This window comes from Leptonychotes weddellii, chromosome 12 (assembly GCF_054177405.1).
Source record: "Leptonychotes weddellii isolate Sample4059 chromosome 12, ASM5417740v2, whole genome shotgun sequence".
NCBI classification, from domain to species: Eukaryota; Metazoa; Chordata; class Mammalia; order Carnivora; family Phocidae; genus Leptonychotes; species Leptonychotes weddellii.
Window position 1 is genome coordinate 53,482,329 of NC_138380.1, and position 15,148 is coordinate 53,497,476.

Here is a 15,148-nt window from a genome sequence, read left to right on the forward strand (position 1 = left end):
AAAAAGTAGGAAGGGAAAAAATTCAAGGGGGAGAAATCGGAGGGGGAGACCAACCATGAGAGACTATGGACTCTGAGAAACAAACTGAGGGTTCTAGAGGGGAGGGGGTTGGGGGGGATGGGTTAGCCTGGTGATGGGTATTAAAGAGGGCACGTATTGAATGGAGCACTGGGTGTTATATGCAAACAATCATGGAACACTACATCAAAAACTAATGATGTAATGTATGGTGATTAACATAATAAAAAAAAGTAAAAAAAAATTATACTCTTACCAGTAGTGTATGAGATGTATTATTTCTCTAAATTCTTGTCACCATAACCAATTTGTTTTTTAAACTTTGTCATTTTGGTAGGTAGAAAATGCTATCTTTTTTAACGTGTATTTTCATTATAAGTAAACATGTAGTATTTTATGTTTCTTGATCATATATATTTCTTCCTTGATAATTTAGCAGTGTGTGTCCTTTCTCCTTTTCCCATTTGATAATCTGTTTTTCTAGCACTGAATTCTCTAGGGGTTAGATCCTTTTAATTTTATTTGTTTGTTTCAAGTTTTTATTTAAATTCTAGTTAGTTAACATATAGTGTAGTACTGGTTTCAGGAGTAGAATTTAGTGATTCATCACTTACATGTAACACCCAGTACTCATCACAACAAGATCCTTTTTAGATTCTATTAAATAGCATTGTGCTGTTCAGACCTTATGGAGATGTTTCTCACAGCTTTTTTTTTTTCTAATTTGGATTCTTGATAAATACGGGATTATAATATTAAAATATTATCCACTAAAAATATTTCTGCAATTATAGTTTTTGGCAATCTAACCTTACATGTTTTTTAAAAAATTAGAAAATCTGAAGAAATTGAAAACTAGACACTTGAAGACTGAAATAAAAGAAAGTAATGTGGCTCAAATATTTGCCCCTGGAATATGCCTCTCAAATGAATTAATGGACCAAGGAAACACAGGTATGGTATTTCAGGGGCCATTTTATCAGACTGATTGTATGTATTAAAGATGAGTGGTTTTTCAGGTTGTCTCCCTAGAACCCTTTGTTTCTTTGTAGGTGCCACACACACAGTGGTAGGTGAGAAGAGAAAACACTAGGCAGGGGGTACCAGGTCCCCTTTACCTGTATATGTCATAACTGTTGTGCTTCTCACTGGTCACTTTATAGAGCTGTATTTTTGTAATGAGTCCTTTTTTAAAAAGAGAATTTATCTGGGGCGCCTGCGTGGCTCAGTCGTTGGGCGTCTGCCTTCGGCTCAGGTCATGATCCCGGGGTCCTGGGATCGAGCCCCACATTGGGCTCCCTGCTCGGCGGGAAGCCTGCTTCTCTCTCTCCCACTCCCCCTGCTTGTGTTCCCTCTCTCGCTGTGTCTCTCTCTGACAAATAGATAAAATCTTAAAAAAAAAAAAAAAAAAAGAATTTATCTGGTAATTAAGATTTACTGCTCCAGAAAGTTTTCATATCTTTATGTGAAATTATCTTGTTATATCAGGTTTTACTATAAATCACCACAAAACCTTTCAAGAACTAGGAAGAGATTCAGTTCTAAAATAAAATGGATTTTATTTTTTTTTTAAGATTTAATTTATTTACTTGACAGAGAGAGAGAGAGAGATCACAAGTAGGCAGACAGGCAGGCAGAGGGAGAGGGAGAAGCAGGTTACCTGCTGAGCATGGAGCCCGATATGGGGCTCGATCCCAGGACGCTGGGATCATGACCTGAGCCGAAGGCAGACACTTTACCGGCTGAGCCACCCAGGTGCCCCTAAAATAAAATGGAATTCAATCAGCATAATAAGAGATAGCGTTCATATATGTTTCCTAAGCTATATCAGATTATTCAGGTATAGATGATAAAGCAGTATCTGGACATTACCCATGTAACAATTAACTTTTAGCATAGTTTATATATACCAAATATTTGAATCAAGCATAAGTTAAGTACATAGATATTAAATTTTAAGTTCTAGGTGTTACTTGTTTCAGGGATATTGTTTCATTGTTATTATGTCTTACTGTTTGGAGTTGAGAAAATTACATATTTCAACAGAATTGAGAGTAGGATTAATTCAGTTGTTACTATACCACTAAAAATTTCTTATTAAAGAAGTGTTCATTACCTCTGAAACAAATGTTAGATCCAATAAAGCCTAAAATAAAAGATGCCAAATAAATTTACTTCAAGGTACTATAATTAAGCAGTGTCATTAGCTTCTTTCTTATTTCTTAATAGTCCTTTTGGCCATAATGAAGAGTTTCTGTCACTCATCCCAGTATGAGTTTTAATCATATTTTGAAGGAAATAGAAGAATCAGGTGAAAAGTGTACAGCCTGAATGTATGACCATTATTTACAAAATGTTGAGATAATTAAGGTGCAGTTATCATTAGCACGGTTTTTACTCATTCAACAAACATTTATGGAATTTTGTTCTAGGATAAGATGTCATGAGATATTATTAAAGTGTTAATTGGGGGAAAAGTGGAATGAATGGCTAGATATAAGTAAATACTCCCAAATTTTCTTACAGGGACTCCTTTTTAGACAGTACAAGATCCTCAAGACAGATGATAATGAAAATTATCATAATAATATCTGTCATTTGTAGACATACTTAATAGACTTAGGTTGATTTGCTGGATTATATCATTTGTCAGTGTGAAACTATAGAAATAAATATCTTTATTTAGAGATGAGGAAACCTAGGTACAAAAAAGTTAATCTTGCCATGATCAAAGTGCTATTACGTGACAAAAACAAAACACAACCCAGGGTATCATCTTCAGAGCCTATTCTGTGAACCATTACAGAATGGACAGTATTGATTGAAAATAACAATATCTGACAGTGAATGAATCTCATTTACACAGAGATTTGTGTCACATTATGACTGTAGACATTTGAAGGCAAATTGCCCCAAAGAATTTGAACCGTTGTCATTACATATGGACATGAATGTTCTAATTCCAATGAAAATTAGTAATAGATCTCTGCTCTAGGGCAAAAATCAGAGCAAAATATACAAAAAACAAAACTGAAGCTGGGTTGAGCATTTATCAGTTAAATTTTCTTTGCAGTTATATTGCAGATATACTTTTCTGATAGCAACTTCATGGGTACTAAAGCCTAATGATAAAGTGAAACTTACAGATCTAAGTGCTCTGGTGAGTAGAATTATTGAGTGTTTACTCTGTGCCAGACACTTTGTTGGAAAGCACCAACATAATATGCCAAGAAGACTCCAGGAATATATTGTTTAGTGGTGTGAATTAGGCCTCTTAGGAGCAAATTGAAGTTTGCTAACTCCTGATGTGGCTGAAACATTTACTGCTCACAAAAGAGCCATATGCTTTAGAATATTTCCCAGTCCCCTTACAGGTCTATCAGGCTTGGTTCTGGCCTACAAGCTATTCACATGTATTATCTCTGCATCAAAGTATGTAAGACCACGTATATAACCCTCCACATCTCTTTTCCCCTGCTGTGGTATTTTGGAGAAACATGTTGAGGTGACTAATTCACAAAATCACTTGCTAAGTGGAGAGCCAACCATCTTGTATCAGAATTTGTAGGAATAAGAAATAAACTTTTGTTAAGGTTTAAGATATAGAGCTTAACCCATTGTGACTGCATCATCTAGTCCATCATGGATAATACACATGGCTCTTCTTTTTTTTGCAAAGACTATTGCTAAATGAACTCTTCCAAGCTTATCAACAGTTAGTTAATAATGATGCTCCTGATGCACAAAGGAATAGCTGAATGTCTTCAAATAGGATGTTTTGCCACTCCAGGAATTTCCTGTGTTTCCTTGAGATTTTGTTTGGGAGGTTTCCATGTGTGGTACCACATTGTGAAACTCCTAATCAGGGGGTCAGGAGGATCAATTTACAGAGATATTTCAGATCCTACATCATTTTGACAGATAGATATGTAATTTGGTACCTATTTGCAAGGAGGTGGGGGATGAGAGAAAAATTTAGCATCCTCTAGATCAGTGCTATTCAAGAGAAATACAATGCAAGTCACATATGTAATTTTATTTTTTTTTACATATGTAATTTTAAATGTTCTAGTAGCTACATTTAAAAAGTAGAAAGAAAATTAACTTCAGCAACATACTTTTAGTCCAGTGTATCCAACAATTATTTTAATTGCAAACAGTTATTAATTTCACATGAAGTCTTTGAAATCATGTGAATTAATCTCACGTGAAGTCTTTTAATCTTAAAGCACATCTTAATTTGGATGAGTTACATTTCAGATGCTCAACAGCCACATGATGATGTATTCAACACTGCAGCTGTAGATGCATTTTAAATTTATTCCACTTTTTGTTAGGCATCTTGTTAGGTACACTCACAACCTTGTCATATTTGTTCATTATAATATTCTTTTGCATTAGTAAATAAATGAATGCACTCGCAGAGTTAGAAAGTGACAGAACTAAGGTTCAAAGCAGCCCTTCCTCCTGCCTCTGGAGATAGAGCAGTGCACAGGGCGAGTAGAGTACCATTGGGAGTCCTGTGTAATCCAAGCAACAGGGGCGAGAGCCCCAATTAAAGTAATGGCATTGGTGATGTAGAGAAGGATGGAGTTAATGAATATTCAAGTAGAATTGGGACTACTCTACTTGATGATTGATTGCATATTGGGGAGGGGTAGAGAGGGAGGTGCTTGTTGGGGGTGGGTTCTTCTAACTTAAACAACCAATTTGTCAGATGCTGTTTAGAGAGGGACTGACATGAGCCTTTTAATCTGAAGTAGGATTTAGCAATTTTTGATCACTGAAATTGCCTGTACAGTGCAAGGATTACCCACTTTTTTTTTGTTTTAACCATGTCTATATTACGTTTGGTCACAAATGCCAGAAGATAATGGCATCTGCTAACTATTTTTTTTTAAAATGAGTCTACATAAAGAACTACACATGAATTGGCGAGTCTTTAACATTATTATAGAAAGAGGAACACCAACAGCTAATTCAACAACCTCAGATATACAGAGTGTAACATTTACTAGCTTTTGTGTGCTTCTTTATGTCTTTTAAAAAGATATTCAGGGCGCCTGGGTGGCTCAGTTGGTTAAGCGACTGCCTTTGGCTCAGGTCATATCCCGGGGTCCTGGGATCGAGTCCCGCATCGGGCTCCCTGCTCTGCGGGGAACCTGCTTCTCCCTCTCCCACTCCCCCTGCTTGTGTTCCCTCTCTCGCTGTGTCTCTCTCTGTCAAATAAATAAATAAAATCTTTAAAAAAAAAATAATAAAAAAATAAAAAAAAAAAGATATTCAGCTTTGTCACCACACATAAAACAGTGGAGATTTTTACAGAGTTTTCTAATTATGTGTTTATCTTTGGGCCTGAAAGAACAATTCCAAGTGTTGCCACCTGGGCATTTGTCTTGGCAAAGTCTATCAGATGATGATATGTCACATACTTTGGAAAATCTGATCTTAAAAATGCAAAGGGACTCAGCTTTTTACTCTGATCCAATCATATTTTCACTTAAACAGTATAGGATACAAGATTTGACTAAGAACAAAACTTGTAGGTATCCGGGCATTACATAAGCTATTGACAGGTAATGCTGGTCCACAGATGAGAACTGTTATGAAACAAAATGTAACAATTATCCTGAAAACTCATAATTGTGCCATTTTTATTTCTCTGTATTTACTACATCATGGAAATATTAAAGTTGTTTTCAATAAGTAGAGGTGTTACTATATTTGATTATGGGTGAAATTTATTTAAATTGACTTTGATATGTCTTCATAGAAACATTAACCTCACTGCGACCAGCACACATAATCATAATCAGATCACTACAGATGCTCTAAATTAGAGGAAAGAACTGTCAGATTTCCCATTACTGAGTAGCCTACTTTCAAGATCAGTAGTAAGTTTTACTGTATTTTATCATAAAGTATTCCAAGATTGTTTTGACTTTTTCAGTCATAGCTCTGTGTCCCTATTCATGATTTATCCCTCAAGAGTTCGTCATTAGAAACATGGAGTTGGACCAAGGTGGTTCCTGCCTCTCTCAGATTATTAGGCAAGAATCATGCAAAATGAATAGGTCAAGTAGGAGGAAAGAATCTTTTGAGGTCACTCTGTGTTGAAGAAGTTGCATCTAGTATTTATACATTCTTACCTAATATAGAGAAAGCTTCACTTTGATCACACGTCTCCTTAGTTGGTGACAATTGTTAGCTGATGGTATGAGTAAATGCCTTATGCTGGGCCCTTGGGCTCAGAACTGATACTCCTTTTGAGTTCTGGTTAGTTTTTGATTCTGTTGGATTCCCTTGTACTTTGAAGTGCTCAAAAATGCAGTTGGCCCAATAGGTTTCTTTTTTTTTCTTTTTTCTCAGCCACTGAAAGCTTTTGAAAACCAGTTTATTGTCTTCCCATATACTGTTACCCCAACTTAGCAGGATTCATTCTCTAAAAATAAATAAAATTTAGAAAAACAATTGACTACAATGAGTTTCAGATTACAGATTTGTAAGACAAGAAGGCAGTGATTCAGAATTTCAGACACTCAGTAGCTTGCACATGTCCAGGCATTGACCCCATCTTTACCTAACTTTCACATTATGCTTATGTGATTACTTGAAACTTTCTCAGAAGAACAGTATTTTGTTAGTATTTCTTTTATCAAAAATATGTATGTCCATTTAAACATAAACCTATGTGATTACTTATTTTTTTAAAATTCCAGTTGAACTAAAACATGTACCTGGGATCTTTTTACCATTATTATAAGTGAATGTGGCTTATGAAGTACATATTTGTATTATCAAATATAGAACTGTTTTTCATATATTTCAGCTTGTCTTATTTCTCTATCTTTTCATCTACTAAACACCTTCTTCTGGTTTTCCCTTGGCCTATTTTGTGCTTCTATCATCATTTAAATTCCTTAGTCAAGTGAGACATAGGCAGATAGTTGTCATTTAATCATTTTCATTGTCGTTTTGATCCATTTTCATGTGGCCATTTCCTTGTATAAAAATACTCTATATTCTCAAAATCCTTTATAAATCTGAGTTTATCGAGGTACTAATATTAAATCCTTAAAATATTTTATTATAAGAGAGCATGTGTTTCACCTTAACTTTCTATTTTGTTTGGTACACAAGCACATTTTTCCTTTATTCCTACAAACAAAAGTGTTGATATCAAAGGCAGCTGGTGTTTCTTTGCTGAGTCAATCATATAAAACTAGAATGTGACATTAAATATTTTGGGAGAGCTATACCAACACAGCTAAAACACAGAGATTTTTTAGTGATTCAAATCATAAACCCAAGCTCAAAATGAAAGAACTACCTTAAGAATAAAACATGCTACAAATTGATGAGGCATGAAAAATAAAAACACATAAGAATAACCTACCATAGTGCCAAAATTACATTAGTCATGTTAAACCCTTCAAGTTGGAAAATTTAAAACAGAAGACTAAGGTTTTACCTATAATTCCTGTGTTTAGTTTCGATTGAATTTTTTTTCTCTGAGATTTATGAACTTGTTCGAAATTCAGTCCACTTAAAAGTGTAAGGTTGCTTTTTATGACATGGGAGAAATAAATGGTTTATTTCCCTTAAACTGTGGATAGAAATTTAATGCTTATGAATTTGATGGTATAGAATATATAATTTAATATATAGCATTTTATTATGGAACTGTCTTGCATTAGTGTGCCTATACTTCTTACAGGTAGATACGTAAGGGGGGCAATTTGAGATGCATACATTTATCAACAAAAAGAACATAGAAGGTGAATGCAAATGAGAATGTAGAAACTGAATGTAATTATTTCCCATGTTCATTGTAAGGAAACTTGAAAATTCTGGTTTTAAAACAGGTGGACAAAAGGAAGTTCATTTAGAAGTTTTTGAAACTTGAGAAGGTAGTCAATGTCTCTTAATTTTAGCACTCACTACATACACACCAAAGGATAATTAGAATTTTGTAAAATGTATGTGTTAAGGAATTGGAGTAATGAAAGATTGCATATATTTTGAACTTTTAATTAAATTTTATAAATTTAATCAGTCGTAATCTATATTTCATGCTAGTTTTCTGAACATTATTTATTATATGATACTTGAAGAAAATCACCAATTTCTGAAAGAAATCATAAGACTATGTAGGAAGAGACAGAAATTAGGAGAACAGTATATTGGGTATTTACACTTTTTTGAAGTAATGTTTAAATATTCATTTAGTAATGTAGAAACAACAAATTTTATTGTGAAAGCATCAATTAATGTTGGATAAAAATAGCAACTTATTTTAAAAATCAGTAAAAGTATATAGAATCACCAAATAACATGCATTAGCCATAGCAGAATTGCTCTTGAAATATTACAATGCATAATTCCTGGAGAAAGTCAGTTCCGTAGTTTTAAATATGGAGTGCATCATAAATCACATAAATTACCATTGGCTGTTTAGCATATTTTAATATATTTTCAAAATTTTTTATTTCAGAAGAATCAACTGAGGACATAACTTATTTCTTGGAGAAATGTAGCAGAAAGAATATTTTTTTGTGCAACAAAACTTTGAAAGACAAATTCCAATTTTGGCTTAATTTTCCATACTTAAATTCATATATCATGACTATATGCTACCAAGATAAATTTGTCTGGCAGATAAAATGCAAGGCAAAGTTTATAATATCTTTAGCTAAAGATCATATTTAATTTTAAATATTTTTCCCATCATACCTCATGTCACAAATGTACAGAAGAATAGCAACTCTTAAAAGAAGCATTGTGATTCTTAAAATTTAAAGACATTTTTCAGATTGCTTAATTTAAGTTGTAGTCTGTAAAGTAATCTTAATTAAAAAAATCTCTGCCTTTACTATTGAATATTGTTTTGTTCAGCAAGAGGAATAATAGATGTACACATTTACCAAAATTAATGAGCCTAGCACGTGCTTAAAATAATTTTGATTATGTTTTCTAGAAAAGACTGGCAGCTTACATTATTCATATATTCAAGCTCTTGTTATAATGCACTGCTTGGTATCAAAACCTTGCATGAAATATTGGTAATAATAGAATGTTCTTCAGGAAAATTCAAGTATATTATAAATATAGGATAAACACTATACTATTTATAGTTTAAAATGAAAGCTATAAAAATTCTATAATAAATTTTGTAATTTTTACCATGCTTCATAATATAATTAGCCATTAAGTGTAAAAAGGTATCTTTCAATATTGGGATATAGTTGTGGACACCAAAGTAGCTGTTATAGGAAATGTTAGGACTTTTTCTTGTTATGACATTTAAAAATTTTTTCCTAAGGCCTAGAAAATAAAATTCAGTATTTTTTTCTTATTCCAAATATTCTAGGAAATGAAAATTTTGAAAAAAAAAACTTTATGGAATAATGTATTTTTGGAAAATCAGAGAAAATAAAATATTTAATTCTGGAATGCATCAAGAGCATTTTTGTTTCTTCTTTGAATCACACTTTTTCAAATAACATTTTTCTTGTATTATGCTTTCTATTAGAAATCTAGACTTCATCCTTTTTACTGATATTGTGTATTTTGGGTCTTCAATTAAAAGACCTATTCCGCTAGCTTTGTTTTAATTGTGTGTTTTTCAAAGAGACTCCTTCTTTTTCTAATCTTTTCTGACTTTTCTTTCCCGGTCTTCTAGTCTCTAGTTCTAGAGGCAGACTGAGGCAGGTTGTAGAGAAATTTCTGGACATGTTGTTAACATCTGACACAGTAAGTGAGAAAAAACCAGCACAATCACTGGGCAGGTTCAAGGAGAATTGACAGCTCCTGGAGATGAAAAGTTTGTGTTTGCTAGTTGCTAGTTACCTGAAGCACACTGGTTAAATTCAAATCCATTCATTTCTCAGTTGCTTTGCTCCCTCTAAACCACTGTAATGCAAACCAAAAGGGGACCTTTATGGATGTTTTCTGTTGATCTGTGTAGATCGAGTGAGTGTATCTTTCATTAGCCTGGTCTGACATTTTCCACAATGCTTTTAGTAGACAGTATTATATTATGTAAATATTTCTGGTTACTGTTTATGGAGATGGTTGCCTAAATTTCTCTTTGGATAAAGCCTTTAATGCATTCACCCATAATCCCTATAGAGGAGCTACTCAAGTTTGGGAAGTTTTGTGTTGCTCTTTGTACTTCAACTTTTAATATCAGAACACATATTGAAACCATAAACACAATGAAAATTCAAAAAATATTCTGACTATATTAGAAGAATATACCCCCTCCTTTTTTTTTTTTTTTTTATCCTTAAAGAGCCAAGGGTGTGGGGAGTGGCGGAAGAAACATTCTTAAGATCTAAGCCCTGGACGCCATCCTGGGAGTGCTTAAAACCCTTAGAAACATGCAACCTGAAGAACACCCCCTTTCGAAGTCTAAAACAATATTAGATTCCCAAAACATACCGGCAAAGAAAGTCTTACCGTCAAACGCTTGCAGCAGGTTCCAGCTCAGACCCAGACTGAAAAGCTGAGCAGCTGGTGAACAAAAGTTTTAGCTTTTTTTTTTTAACGAAGTCTGCAAAACTAATTTCCCTCAAAATAGGGCTCAATTTCCGTTAAAGAAAGCAGCGCTTACAAATCTCAGAATTCCTGATCACCCCCACCCCATCCCACCTCTAAGCAATGGAAAACAATTCAAACTTTCACACGAATGTAAAGGTTTATTGAGAGGCCACTCTTCTGCAGTAGGGCTTAAAAAACAAGGGAGATAGGCTGAAACCTGAGGGATTGGTTGAGGGAAAGGTTCTGCCTTGGGAACACTTCTCAAAGATTAATCAATACTTTTTCCTAATTCAAACCAGATGGCTGGCCCGGTTTGCTGTCCTCATTAATCCCATTAACAACTTCAAAGACTTGGTCCCCATCCTCTGGACACGTGAGACAATGAAAATAACGGGGTTACACAGCTGGTGGCATGTTTGGGGTCCTGGGCTGGAATAGGTGAGCGCCCATCTTCTGATGCGACACGTCCCAGGCAGGACTTGACTGTTCCTGTAGCTAATTATGTGCCGCTTGCTTGCCTTGTGTAAACGACTCTGCCCTAGCAGACAGTGTCACCCCTCAAGCAAGTGGCAGTATTAAAGCCCAGCCGCCGCTCATACTGATTCACTGGTGGCAAGTTTTCTAACTCATTTTGTATGATGCAAGAGTGTAACCAGGGAGATCTGAAGCAGTACCCATGTTTAGTGAACTTTGGGGGATACTGAAGTGTAATACTTCCCAGTAAATGGAACCATGGCGGCAGGCGTGGGGGAGGGGGGAGGCAAAAGGGGTGCCATTAGCTGATTTATTTTTGAGCGGAAGAGAGGGTGAATTTCTGGAGGGAGATGAGGGGACATGGGTTGAGGTTCTGGAGGTTTGGAAAGACTGGAAATGTGCTTGCAATATACACATCACATGTGACCAGGACGATATCGCTTCGGGTTTTCCTGACCGAAAAGTTTTGCGTTGACAAATGGCTAGGAATTTGACGTGGACCAGGCGAGCAAGAGGAAGGACATTATGCAAAGCAGGAAAGGTATATACGGAAAGCCAAAGAAGAAAGACCCCACCTGACACCGCAGGTGAGGATGCCCGCGTCTCTGGACATCTGCAACTATCGCCGCCCCATGCTTTTCTCCCACCCACCTCACCAGGTCTGTCTCTTTTTGGCGCTGAGAATGGCCCTTTCCTACCCGCGGGGCACTTCCCAGAAACCTCGGATGCCAGGTCCAAGCCCATTAACAGCCCACAGGGAGCAAACAGCTGCAAAAAACTAGATGCGCCACTTAGCCCAGGGCACGAGTTGATACTGAGTTTGAAAAACTTGGCTGAGCGCGCGCCAAACTAGCTGATCTTTTTCCTTAATCCTTCTTCCTCTTTCGTGCTCCTCAAGAGCTAGGCGTAACCCTAGCTTTCCTGCAGGTGACAGTGCCCAAGTGGCACTGATAAGACAGCTTTCTTAAGAGAAGTGAGCGGGTCGGACACTGGGTGCAGAGTTGGGGCTGGCGTGCGCGGAGGAGCACCTTGGCCGACCCGGCCCGGAGAGGAGAGCCGCTGTCCGTCCCGGCTCGGGTTTGGCGCCAGGCGCGCCGCTTGCAGCCTCGGCTGCTGCCAAGGGCGGGTGGGCGGGCGTGGACGCACTGCGTACGTCCAGCCCGAGATAGGAAGTGGAACTGGGAGCGCGTGGAGCAGACTGAGCGGGAGTTTTGGAGGGAGTTCGCATGTGGTCAGCTCCGGGCTCCTAAGCCAGCCCCCAGCTCACATTACACTCCGTTTATAACCTCTCAGAGCCGTTTCCCCCCGAAAGCAGTTCTCTGGGACCACCTTCTTTTGGCTTCAACCTCTCCTACTCTTGACATCTGAGTAGCTCGAAGGGAAGCTTCTCCAGGTCCGAGTGTTTATATGTAAAGGAGACTGGCCGCTAGGGCTCAGGACCGGGATTATCCGAGCTCTGCAGAAACGGCTGCTATTTGGGAGGGGGAAAACACACGATTTCCAGTGAAAAGTGACAGAGGGTGGTAGCGTTTGGAAGCATCGTGAAGTCTTCTGCTTGGAACCCGAGACTTGCATGCTATGGAACACCCGCTCTTTGGCTGCCTGCGCAGCCCTCACGCCACCGCGCAAGGCTTGCACCCGTTTTCCCAGTCCTCTCTCGCCCTCCATGGAAGATCTGACCATATGTCCTACCCCGAGCTCTCCACTTCTTCCTCGTCTTGCATAATCGCGGGATACCCCAACGAGGAGGGCATGTTTGCCAGCCAGCATCACAGGGGGCACCACCATCACCACCATCATCACCACCACCACCACCAGCAGCAGCAGCACCAAGCTCTGCAAACCAACTGGCACCTTCCGCAGATGTCCTCCCCCCCGAGTGCGGCTCGTCACAGCCTCTGCCTCCAGCCGGATTCGGGAGGGCCCCCGGAGCTGGGGAGCAGCCCGCCGGTCCTGTGTTCCAATTCTTCCACCTTGGGCTCCAGCACCCCGACCGGGGCCGCGTGCGCGCCAGGGGACTACGGCCGCCAGGCGCTGTCACCCGCGGAGGCGGAGAAGAGAAGTGGCGGCAAAAGGAAAAGCGATAGCTCAGGTAAGCGCGCACCGGGCACTGTCGGCGAAAGGGGGCGGGGAGATGACAGAGAAGATTCTCGCACTATAGTGAGGCAGCAGGGATAAGGTATATGTCTTGCCCTCTCTGGCTCCCCGCCGGCAAATTCGGTGGGGCTGCTTTGGTCCTGTTATTTGGGGGCACGTGTTTCTCCAAGGGCAGCACTGCAGTCAACAGCGCTAAGCTCTCCGAGGTTCAAACTAGTTTACCAGAGGGTTAAGAAAAAAGGGCAAGTGACAGTATGTGAAATCGATTGCGAAGCGTGACCTTCCATCTGAGCGGTGAGGAGGGGAGTGCAGCCTGGGATGCAGCGTCCGCTGGGCGTGCGTGCGGGTGCTGCTCCTTGACTTTTCACTTGCAAGTTCCCGACTCCGAGTGGCTCGATTTTTCCCATCGTTAACTGGGTTTCCAAATTATTGCACAATATTTGGAACTTGCAGTGGAACTTGGCAGAACGTATGAGAAAAAAAAAAGTTTTAGGTTGTTGTTTTTTTTTTTTCCTTATTCTGATTTCAGAGTTCTTTAAATAGCACCCTATTCCAAATGGTAAAAATTTCCCTTTCTTGGGGAAGAAGACAATCTAGGAATTCAGAGGATTTTAAGGAATGTATCAAAGAATGGTAAATAAATACATGTTCAGACTCTTGAAGAAAAACGATTTTTAGAAGTAGTTGTATTTGTGTGGTGCTAATCTAAATAGGTAATCTGAGTTTCAGAAGTGGAAAGTAAAATCTCCTTCGGTTCAGTATTATTGGAGGCAAGTATTTGGAAACAAACAGCAGCCCGGAGTAGTGCTGGTTCTCTACGTGCTTGAGGCTAGTATGCGAGGGTGTGCGCAGGAGGCGCTGATCTACGTGGGGATAACTTGAGTAGCCACGCAAAAGGGAACCTTATAAAACGCAGATGCTTGAAAGTCCAGACAGCCAAGTAAACTGTAGCAATCCTGAGAAACTAGTTTTTCGGGCAGCTCCTTAAAGCCCTTAACAATCTGTATCATCATTAAATTGTTAAAAGATACTTTACAATTAAGGGAGTTGTGCATTTGTTTTCTGTAGCTCTAGCGTATCCTGCGTTCCATCTTTTTGGAAAGTGTCATTTTTTAAATATAGTATTTACGTATTTTTCTTTCTTTGTGGAATTGGTTTAACAGTCCTAGAAGGTAATTACAGATATTGATGTGAAGGATTGGAAAGTGTTTTTCACAATGCTTTAGGTAAGATCCCCCGTAAATGGCAATGATTGAGCCGCATATTTCATGTTCCTTTGCAGCGATGGTATCAGTTGTTCTTCAGCGTTAGTATGAGGTGGATTCTTCTATCACACACTTAAAATCTAACTTTTACTTTCCAAGGTCAGGGGTGAACTTTTAATGCTCCATCACAAATTAGTTTATATCTAAGAAAGTTACCAGCAGTATCATTCATTTTTAATGGTTTTTACTAACAATACATGAAACTCTCTTAAGACAGAGTTGAAAGGTTAACCATAGCAAGAAAGTTTCCATCTTAATTTCTTTAAAAAAAAAGTCACTTAAATGCAGTGTTCATTTCCTGGTTCAGCATTTGGTATCAATGTAACTTTTTTGGAAGCAGATCCCAATTCAGGTTGGTCAGTCCAATTTTTGCAATTAACAGAGGCTCTTACTGTTCATTTTACTTTCTGCAGTGAAAAACCTGTGATAGACTGTTCCTTTTGCTTCTGAACTGAATCAATGCACCTAAGCTTCTTAGGGTAAACTGAATTTTCATTTAGGCACATATTATTTTGGTTAGGGGGAAACAAAAAAAGTGGAATCCAAGAACTGCTTCCCTTAAATTATTTTGATAACAAGTTTCTTAAGAAAACTGGTAATACTAATAGTGCTATCCTCTTTTGGTGGGAAATAACCATATAACGAAATAAGTTTATATTGACATGTTGAAACTAATTAGAATACTGGAAAAACAAACACAAAAATTTGCATCAGCTACATAAAGTCTTAATCAATCAGATCTTGAGTGGGAA

At 38.0% G+C, this 15,148-nt stretch overlaps 1 protein-coding gene and 2 long non-coding RNA genes across 4 annotated transcripts in view; 2 read left to right on the top strand and 1 right to left on the bottom strand.

Annotated features, from left to right (window-relative positions):
• LOC145716549 (uncharacterized) overlaps positions 1–8,556 on the top strand; it is a 60,268-nt gene extending 51,712 nt beyond the window's left edge. The window contains exons 3-4 of the long non-coding RNA XR_014139318.1: positions 853–972; positions 8,513–8,556. This is a non-coding gene — a long non-coding RNA (uncharacterized LOC145716549). The remainder of the gene's footprint in view (positions 1–852; positions 973–8,512) is intronic.
• The window catches only part of LOC145716550 (uncharacterized), a 38,298-nt gene extending 27,782 nt beyond the window's left edge, over positions 1–10,516 (bottom strand). The window contains exons 1-2 of the long non-coding RNA XR_014139319.1: positions 10,480–10,516; positions 1,679–1,779 (exon numbers count right to left, since the gene is read on the bottom strand). This is a non-coding gene — a long non-coding RNA (uncharacterized LOC145716550). The remainder of the gene's footprint in view (positions 1–1,678; positions 1,780–10,479) is intronic.
• Positions 10,517–11,426: 910 nt separating this feature from the next.
• The window catches only part of MEOX2 (mesenchyme homeobox 2), a 65,231-nt gene continuing 61,509 nt past the window's right edge, over positions 11,427–15,148 (top strand). The window contains exon 1 of one of the 2 annotated variants that reach the window (XM_081800463.1): positions 11,427–13,126. In XM_081800463.1, coding sequence (XP_081656589.1) covers positions 12,613–13,126 — 514 coding nt within the window. In that variant the 5' untranslated portion in view covers positions 11,427–12,612. The remainder of the gene's footprint in view (positions 13,127–15,148) is intronic. The other variant, XM_006731043.3, reaches the window with a different exon arrangement.